Below are 10,500 nucleotides of genomic sequence, written 5' to 3' on the forward strand. Positions count from 1 at the left end.
TAAAATAAAGACAAATGCACCATGAATTAATAGGGGAGAAAGTGTATCTACTTATATTGGAGTTAATGAAATGACTAAACACTTTAATTTGCAGTCTTTCAGGGGTTCACTATGACAACTTCTCATGGTTCTACCAATCAAGTGTGGCGTAAACATCCTCTAAATCAGATTACGGCGATAATGCAAACAAATCTGAAACTTTACCACTTCAACTTTTCACGTTTCATGAGCAATGACTGAAGTGGACTTCACTTCTTAAGCACTAAACGTATCAAAACTGTTTTAAATATTAATATTAAATTAAATTAATTTTAAATATATAAAATAAATGTATAAATATGAAAAAAATCAAGAAAAATTCTCCATTGTGATTCAATTAATTTAGGGTGAGCTGAGAACTCTCCTCCCCATCTCCATTAATACTTTTTCCCGAGTCTAAACATGGGCAGCTGATTTCCGAGCGCTGCAGAGGTCATCGGGGTCCGCTCGATGTGAATGAGGGTGGGGTGGTCTGAGTTTGACGGGGGTACCGTAGAGGGGCAGTGACTTTAGCCTTCAGCAGGCGCTGTTGTTTTTACTGGAAAGTGTCACCTCAAGCTAAAGAGGGGTTTCTTCTCAAAGCTTCCTCTCTCCTCCCCCTCATTAGCATTGTAGATTTGTTTTTAGCGCTGCATTCAGGAGCGTGTGGAAAAAACAATGTACATTTGAATATAGTAATCCCACACTGTTTGCACAGAATAGGGAATGAGTCCTGCCGCAAATATAGCGAGGAAAAACGCTATTTGGAATTGGCTTTTCCAGTAATTGTCAAACTTTTTAGACCAAGTATGACCTAAAAAAAACCCCCAAAAAAACGCCTTTTTTTTTTTTTAAAAGTACATGTACACAGTTTGAACATTAATACTGCATTTAATGATATGAATTTGGGGTTGAAGGAAACCTGTATAGTTAAATAATTCCGTTGTAATGTATTATGTAAAAAAAAGTAAATGTCTAAAAACAAATAGATATATAGCCTATATGATGAACACCATATAGATCCAATACAACTCAACTTTTCCCTTTTAAATGTGCCTCGTAATTTTCCTTGACATTCCTCCCCTGGCCGCCGGACCGAGGGGTTACAGCGTTTTGCTTTTTGAAGTAGACATTTGCATAATCAGATTAGGACGTGTGATTGTCAGCCGCCTCTGCCATCACGGGGTGCTCCAGAGGAAAGAGGGTCTTGTCCAGCCCAACAATGGACCAGAACTCCTACCCGGGCAACCCCCCCACCCACTCACCCCCACCCACCCTGCAATCTTGCACCTGCATCCATCCCACTCAGCCGCCCGGAATATGGAGGGCGTCGGGAGCGCACGAGAGTAGTTGGTGGCGTGGGCGGGGGGGACATGGGGGTGTCGGGCTGAGCTGGGATATTTAAACGCGGCGAGTGTGAATTGGCTTTGAGGGGATAAAGAGCTCAGGGGCCTATCGGCTGGCGCCCAAAAACTCCAGAAATTCTTTTCTCCAGCGGGAGAGCGAGGGGGCTGCCTGCGCTGATCTGGCCCATTGTGATAACGGATTCAGGCGGCGTGCGCGACGCTGATAAGGAAAAGCGCTCTCAATAGACGATTACCCGCACGCACACTTGGGAGAGAATAGTCAATCAGGCGCTCGGTGGAGGCAAACCAGACACGTTTTCGTTATTGTCACTCTTTTAGCCATTTTGCTAATGCGTGCACGCTGTAAATAAAATGCATCGGCGTAACGCTTCAAAGCTCGACAATGTTAAAAGCAGTACAACAGTGAGCAGAGGAGTTGACGTCCCCACTGGAAATTTTCCTTATTAATAGTTTAGAATGTAGATTTAAGACCAACTATGATCCCAAAAAGAGTTTAAGATCATTCGGACCTCGTCTTACATCATTACATTTAAAATTAAATGGCTTACAAATGACTGATGAAGTCTATCCATCATTTTCCTAATTCGATACATATTTTTATTTTTATACCAAGTCCCACATACAAAATAGTTTGGTCTCCAAGTACCACCATTATGTCCAACATTAGGCAAACTAGTAAAATAATGATGAAATTAAAATGTACAGTGGACCCCCTCTATTCACAGGGGATAGAGATAGCAAAAATCCATGTATAGTTGACACCCATTTAAAAAAAAAAAAAAAAAGATTCTGGCAGCATTGTGTAATCTTGCTAGCTAACACAAAAATTCAGCGGTGCCTTGACTTCCAACTTTAATATGTTCCGTAAACACCCACGTAACGCCGACATATTGTATTAAATTTTTGCTCGCAATTCAAGACGATAAGTAAATTCCTTATACAAAACCAATAAGACACATTTTGTTCAGCACTAACAAAAAGTGTCCTGCTGTAGTCCTAACATGCAAGTGTGTTCTCTTCCCATGCCGCCTAGCTTAGCATTGCACGGCATTAGCTCAGCTCGCCGCGAAGAGGCAAACGTGCCTAAAACACACACAAGGTGGCCGTGGCGTTTTACGCGATGTGCTTGTTGTTACAAAGGAGTCAGCTGTCAGATTTCACAAGCCGGCCGGTGTGTCCAGCTGCCCTCTGCTCCCTTTAACACGTCATTAGCGCCACTTTAATAGCACGAACTGTTTGCTCTTGGGCTCAGTTATCGTCGGCTGCCTTTTTAGGGTAGGGCCTCAATGGACCACCAGCAGTTTACAACTGCAAACATCCAATGCAAGAACTGCATCCCCCCCCCCCTCCCCCCCCACAAAAAAAAACTGTTTGATTCCGTCACTCAATATGTTGATGCTTGTAGTTATCCCACACTATATAATAATTTGCTCCATAGTGTAGAGTGACAACAACCCTTGTTAATAAATACAGTTGGCTTTATAATATTGTATTATTTATTTCATTCACTATTGCATTTATTTTTGAATGAATTAGTCTTTGGTAAAATTACTATTAAAAACTGAATTATAATTATAAAAAATATTATTAAAATGATGAAAATATTGGTTATTTTTTCATGTATAGTCATTAATTCATTTTATTTTATGTTTTTTCCCCCCAAATTTTTTTAATTAAATGATCAAAACTGTATTGTCATTGTATGGGAAATAGTTGAGCTTATTTATTTTTTTAAGCACTCTATAAACAGTTGGCTCAAAAATATCCTAATTTGGGTCGAAAATAGACCGATCCAAAAATTAGGACCCAACTCTCAAGCAATTTGGGTCGTTTTGTATAAAACAATCCTAAAAGTGGGTCAGAAAGGGGTCAAGTTGAACCACGTAGCGTGCCCGTCCCTTTTTGAAAACGGTTTTAAGAGTGTGTTGTTGTTTTTTCCGTTTCATTTGAGGTGAAATTACAATCAACACACTTTATTGGCAATGTAATGCTTAAAAATGTGGCAAGTTGTTAGCTGTATAGTATGTTTAAAATTATCAAATTATTATAATTGATTTAGTATTTTTAAAGGAAATAATTTTGGGTAAAATTCATATTTTCAACTCCAAGTAGGGAATTTGTCCAGTCGAGACCTGATCAAAAGAAGGTATCTTGGACAGATTGGTGATGAAAGCGGAATTCAACTCCTGCTTTCTGTCCAAATGGTAAAAACCTCAAAAGTTTGCAGAAATTGAAAGTCTGCATTAAAGGACTTAAGCAATAGAGCGATGAATGATAAACGGGCGGTTGTTTATCATCCGGAGGGTCACAGGTTAAATACTTGGTAACCCAGGAATGAAAGTGGACCGACCTCCTGCATGTTTACTCAACTGGACAGCGCTTGACTGCGGGTTGACTTTCGGGGTCACAAGTTAAGCCGCCTCCATTCAGGCCCGTGGTCAGTGATTAGCTTTGTGTCCGTCACAATGTGTTGGACTTGCTGGCCTTGTTGAACACAAACAAAAGGAGGCAACAGATACGCTTCACTTTAGCTTATTTCTCTTTCTATTGTACATCGAATGTGCATGCTTAGTTGTATTTATTTGATGATATACATTGTTTTGTTACGTAATTTGACTTCTTGCAATTCTAAAGAAAGACAGTGTCAAAAAGTGAACCTGCCTCCTCAAATAGTAATTTAAGGTAAGACTAAATTACTACAAAGCCCCTCGGGTCTCCCTGTTTTCAGGTTTAAAACGTTATGACTTGAAGCTAAAGATAAATGCTGGCCTAAAATTCGTTTTGCTTGACTTCTGTTAAAGTGGATCAGGACTAAATAATTAAAACGGCTTTAACCCTCTCACCCCAAAAATAGAATAAAATCCCGTAACCCACCTTATCATCATTTCCCAGTCCAAAATATGCTCACCCACTTTTATACCAATTAAAAAGGCTATGACAATGACACATGAAGCTAAATGCTAACGCATGCTAAAAGGAGATTGACCCGATTTCTACACAAGTGGATATTATATATGGACTAGAACCCCCACCTCCAAAATAAAATCAAGTCAATTAACCCACCTCAGCGTAACGCCACACCCCAAAATGTGCCTGATAACATTAACTTGATTTGACTTAATTTGAGACCCCCAAAATACAATGAAGTCCCCTAACCCACCGCAATACAGCAAAATATGGTTGCCCATTCTTATACCAATTATAAATGATACGACACGTGATGCTAATTGCTAATGGCTGCTAAAATTGGCTGGGTTTGACTTCCGTTAAAGTAGGACATGGCTTAATTTGAAGCCCCTTAAATAGAATTGGGTCCACTAACCCACCCCTGCACAAACTAGTCCAAACTAACCCCGCCCCCTGCCCTTTTTCATAAGAAATAAAAACACTCATGTTAAACGCAAATGGTAGCTAATGTTAGCAATGCCTTTATAGGGACGGCAGGGCAACAATTCCTCATCAACAAACAGTTTATTCAATAAATAGTTCAAATAAATAAAATGTGTCACAAGCAGGAACAGAAATTCCAAAAAGAGGTATCAGATGCTAATTATGCTAATCAGCATCGCAATGAACAATCAAAAAACATCCATCTTTGGCGAAATGAGTTGGAAACCGTACAAAAATGAGTCCTCACATCTTCACGACAAAAAAACAACAGTGCAATCTTTTCAGTCAAGCTGGAAAAAAGGTTTAAAAGTGCATTTTGAGGCGGTCATGGAAATAAATGGCCTCTGTTTGTAGACAACACAAATACGGGGGGGGGGGGGTTAAAACATTCATGCACAATACAAACACAATGCTGCTCATGTGCAGTCCTCAAAGTCAGACCCGGGGGGGGGAAGTGGATCTGAAAGTCCATTTTCAGCCGTGGTTCTACCAGGGCTCCGAGCTGCCGCAGCTGGATCCGGGCGAGGACGGCGCCTCGGTGTCACTGGCCAGCGTCCAAGGACGCGAGGGCGAGCGCAGCTGCTCCATGTTGCCGCGCAGTAGCGTGAGGAGGGCGGCGGGGGCGTGGTGGAGGTTGGCTTGGCCGCCACCCCCGCCCTGGCTCTCCAGCACTCGCGTCAGGAAGTCGATGTAGCGCATGGCCAGCCGCAGGATCTCGTTCTTGCTCAGCTTCTTCTCGGGCGGGTGCGTGGGGATGAGCTTGCGCAGCTCGGAGAAGGCGCTGTTGACGTTGTGCTGGCGCCAGCGCTCGCGCGTGTTGGTGAACACCTTCCTGGTCATGGCGGAGGAAGTAGGGAGACTTCTGGTCGAAAATGGGGAAAAAAAAGTGCATGTTAATTACGGCTCAAGGGAGGAGCTTTGTCAGTCCGCAGCGCTGTCGAAAAGGAAAGTTGTGCTTTACTGCCATCTTTTGGCATCTGTAGGCAATTACAAATATTTTTAGAAAAATTGCCTGTTTTTTTTTTGCTTCTGATCTGATGAAATCATCTGACCGACTGATTTAGTAAGTCTACTCTAAAAATTGTAAATAAAAATCCAAATAATTACATTGAAAGCATCTGCATTAAAGCATTTCATGATGGTTGATAATCGTGTTTAATGATAGGTGGTTTCATACATTTCGTAAGCACTATGCAGCCCGGAATTGACATTTACCAGGACTCGCTGCTTAAATGTGACCAAATAAGATCTGGTGAAGCAGTATGTGGCTCATTAGCCAAGCTTATTTTGGAACACATCAGAAAACAACTACTAAATGATGTATCAAAAAGGGAGTTGACTTGGAAAGTCCCAATTTTTCTGTGAAAAAAAAAACACACTAAAAGCAAACATGCACTGATGGAAATTATCCGGGACATTTGAGAAAATGACTTCTGTTATTGTTTATTTTTCTCTGACAGAAAAACAGAACCTCCAAGTCGTACGATTTGAAGATCAAACAAGGTGAACTCTAATTCTGAGCTTCTCGGCAGTTTCAGACGGTGAGTGCTTTTATTTTATTTGAGTCCTATTAAACAGAAGTAAACATTGCTTTTATTATCAAGAGTCCTAAAATATTTTCTACATTCATTTAGATGCCGCCCCAGAAGAAAATTGGTTAAATGAAATTTATCTAAAATAAACTATTTCAAACCAAAAAAAAATTCATTTTTATTAATTACTTCTACTTACCACATATTAATTAAACATGAAAATAAAACAAATAGTTTTTGTAATGACTGGTTTCTAATTACAGTTCAATTAATAAAAAAAAAGAGCATTATCGTATTTTTCATATACTAAACTATTTTACATAAATATAAAAAATATTGATAAAATGGAATACATTATTTTATTAAATCAATTATTAAACCGTTATGATTAAAATGAACGATTTCACATAATACGATAGTTTTTGTATTATGAACAATTTTACATTATACAGTACACATATGCAATTGGTTATAAATAACGGTAATGATATTTTTTAAAAGAGCATGAACTATTTTATTATTAAAGTCAAGATTTTAAATATAATATTTCCCTTATCTACAAATGACGATGTCCTATGTATAATTGATCGGCACTGTAAAATAACATAGTGACGGAATTTGACCTTGATCAGCATGTTATTGAATTTGTCATTGAGGCACTGAGAGCAAAAGTGGGTCAACTGTACTTTTTGTCACTGTTGAGTTCAGAAATGAATTATGAAAAGGGAACTCTTTTAGATGAATACTGGTCACACACCCCCCCAAAAAAATCAAGGTTTTGGTTTCATTTTTGACAGTCAGCACGTTCCCTGGTTGATCAGTGCAACACTGGGCCAAGTTCATAGCTTGACAGGTTCAGTAACATGTAGTAGTGCTTTAGCTCGGATGCTTGTGCATCTGCATGTTTGTGTATTCATTATGAAATATTGATAGTAAACAGCAAGCGACCAAAAGAAGGATGTGGTTGTATTTTTTTTTAAAAGTCCTGTAGAAATAAAGTTGTGTGGACTTAGACCACTATTGCACCAAACTTTTTTATTTTTTTCTCCTTCCTCTCAATTTTTTTATTTTTTTTTCTTGCAACCTAGATGATACTGTCCAAGATCTGATGACAGTAAGTGTCACTGTATCTCAAAATCAAAATAATTTGGCAAAATGTGAGGAAAACCACAATTTCAGCAGAAGTAATCATTGCCATATCATCTCCCGGATTCGATTGCAGCCATAAAACTTTTAAGTCATTCTTCTGTAAAAATGAGGAAAAAAATGGAAGTAGCCCGCTTTCGTTCTCAGTGGCTCGATTCATTTCAAAAATATCCTTTGAGGCAAAAATGATCCTTACCTTGATGTGAAAGTTGTCCTCTGCGGGTCATGAGCAGGAGAGTGGAGGAGAGAGTCAGCTTTCCACACGCACGCAGAAAACGACTCTGCCGCATGATCGGGCCTGACGTTTTATAGCGGGCTTTTGTATGACGTGGTCATTGTGTGAGGAGGAGGAGGAGGAGGAGGAGGAGGGGGAGGAGGGGTGGGCGGGAGGTATCGTAAACGCCCCCTATTAACCCCCTCACCGTCCCATCACACCGCCCATCTATTCTGCCCACAATGAGGCGTCTTCCTCATCATCATCACTTATCGCTGTGTGAACACTCACAAGCAAGCATTCTCACTCACATCCTCTCCTCCCTTGATAATTGATATTTTCATGACCAGTATTATTATTATTTAATAGCGATGCCGTGTCTCAGGATTTATCTGGATGATCATATTGGACTAATTTGCAAGCTTAAGATCATGCTAAGCAATAATGTCATGGCATGATAATTTATTTTTATTTTTATCTGCAAAAATGATTTAAAATTCTTTTGAATCTTTTGAAAAAAATAAATAAATTCTTACAGCAAAAAATATATTAAAAAAATTGTATAATAAAGCCAACCATTACATTTTTATGTATTTTTTTTTATCTTTAATTTCTTATTATGTCTTTTGCCAGAACATATGTACTTAGGAATGATGTCATGGCATAATAATATTTTCTTTATTTTATAAACATTTAATTGAAAAAAAGCTTTAAAAAAATTTATAAGTCTATTTTTTCCCGATTTTCTCTCTGATGTAACGTTAAAGGACAAAGTATTGTAAAACAGCTAATGTTCTGCATTTAATTCATATCTTGATTTGGATTGTTGTAAGGGACCAAAAAAGGAAGTTTCATTTACAATATTTATTTTTTAGCTGATCAGCTGATTAATCGGTTATCGGAATTTCATTCTGTCAAATATCGGAATCAGCAAAAATAAATAAAAATAAATATTCAGGCCTTTTTTTGCATTTTATTGTATTTTAAATATTTAATGCAATATTATCTAAAATAATGGTATAAAAAACATAAATTCATAAGAAATTTAGAGCAAAAAAAAAAACGGAGAAAATTATTATATTCATGTTCACACCCAAATTAGTGAACGTTTCGGTTGTTTGTATCTGTTTTATACAGTTAGAAATACAAGCAATTTATGAGTAGATTTAAAAATACTGTAAAGATGCATTCTTCATTCATTCTTATTTGTATAATCTTAATTATTCATTTATCCCATTTATTTTATTATTTGGGCGGTACTTGCTGGTTTAAGGCAATGATGTCATTCCAAGTCCAGATAATCAAAACCACTCACTGAGCGTCCAATCAAATTGTTTTGATGTTGTAAATGGCGCCTTTGCGTTTTTCAGCGTCTTTTTTTCCCCCCCAGTGTTAAAATGTGACTTCCTTGTAAACTGAGATGTCGTTCTCTCTTATCCTACCGCAATGGACACGTCGGACAACCCACCGTCGCAAACACCATTACGCCGTTTAACATGGCCGCGAGCCGTATTTGAATCCGACCTGATTGGCTCACAAAAGATAAAAGTAGCACATCCAGATTGACAGGTGAACAATGTGCGTTTTGTGCGCCGCTGTGGTAATCTTGTCCAGGCCCGCACATAAATTAGCCAGGAAACGCTTGTCCACGCTTACTAAAAAAACAGCCCCGGTTTAACCAATTTTTTTTTTTTTTTTACACCCTTCAAGTGTTGTTTGAAAGACACAGCCTTCCATGACACTCTCTGTGTGGAGTAGGAATTAGCATAATCCGATTAGGCGGCCGGGATTAGCCCCCTCAGGCCCGGTTCTTCTGAATCAGCCATTCATGGGCGGCGCCCTCGTGGCCAAGAGGCAGCACCTGCAGGCCTCACGCCATCGCGCTGACCTTCTTCACGCCACGAAAGTCCTAATATTTAAACGTCTTGATGTTGTATCCCAACACGGGTAGACATTGGATTTGTCGTCCTTTTGTTCAATATTATGTGCTAGATATGAGTTATTTTATTGACAAGATTTTCAAGAGCTTTTTTTTTTTTTTTGCTGTTACTTGCAAGCGCAAACTTGTATTAGTGGGAAAAGAAATCTCCAAAAGAGAGGCCTCAATTTGTTTATTGCCGCTCCCAGTTGAAATTTAGTGTCAAACTAAACAACCACATAGCATAACCCTTCAATCCGCTAACTTAATGCTAATGCTAATACATAATGCGAAACTCCATTTACGTGGCAGCACTGAATAGCTATGTTGCGGTGTTTCAAACCCTTGAGGAGCCTGTATTTGAATAATGCAGAAAGACACGTAAACAGACAATATAGCAGAACTCACAGCCATATCCTTTATCCTCTGCAAAGAGCAACTGATATTAGTGGCAGCCAACACCTCCATAGCCATCTCTGTCTTATAGAATTTTATAAAGTGCAATATTAAAGTGCTACTTTACCTTTAAGAAAACATGACAATTTTTGGGGGGGGGCAGTAGGCAGGAACGGATTCATGTCATTTCTATTTATTTCAATGGGGAAACATGATTTGAGTCAGGAGTGTTTTTAGTTACAAGTAGGGCCCGACCGATTATATCGGACAATATTAGCGCTTTTAAAAATAGTCATCATTGGCTGGAGTTTTGTTGATTAAAAGCCAATATTACTACTTTTTCTTGAAAAGATAAATGCTGTTCAATTATGGATGTGTAATGAAGTAAAAGATAGGAGAGAAATGAGATCCTTTGCTATCCTGTCCATAAATAATATACTATATGCAACTTATTTGAATGCTTAGAGTGACTCGTTAGTGTGTTGCTACTGAAATGTACGTATTTATTTATTTGACGTT

The 10,500-nt window shown here is 38.7% G+C and overlaps 1 protein-coding gene across 2 annotated transcripts; it reads right to left on the minus strand.

Moving 5' to 3' along the window:
• Window positions 1-4,790: 4,790 nt before the first annotated feature.
• tal2 (T-cell acute lymphocytic leukemia 2) lies at window positions 4,791-7,735 on the minus strand. Of its 2 annotated transcripts, none has more exons than XM_077560237.1 (2): window positions 7,650-7,735; window positions 4,791-5,637 (listed from the first exon to the last, which is right to left on the minus strand). In XM_077560237.1, the coding sequence occupies exon 2, from the start codon at window positions 5,613-5,615 to the stop codon at window positions 5,262-5,264; it is 354 nt and encodes a 117-aa protein (XP_077416363.1). In that variant the 5' UTR covers window positions 5,616-5,637; window positions 7,650-7,735; the 3' UTR covers window positions 4,791-5,261. The 2 variants fall into 2 exon arrangements, with proteins under 2 accessions (XP_077416363.1, XP_077416364.1); XM_077560238.1 differs by having other exon boundaries at window positions 4,791-5,634; window positions 7,650-7,727.
• Window positions 7,736-10,500: the final 2,765 nt, after the last annotated feature.

This window comes from Vanacampus margaritifer, chromosome 3 (genome assembly GCF_051991255.1).
Source record: "Vanacampus margaritifer isolate UIUO_Vmar chromosome 3, RoL_Vmar_1.0, whole genome shotgun sequence".
Taxonomy (NCBI): domain Eukaryota; kingdom Metazoa; phylum Chordata; class Actinopteri; order Syngnathiformes; family Syngnathidae; genus Vanacampus; species Vanacampus margaritifer.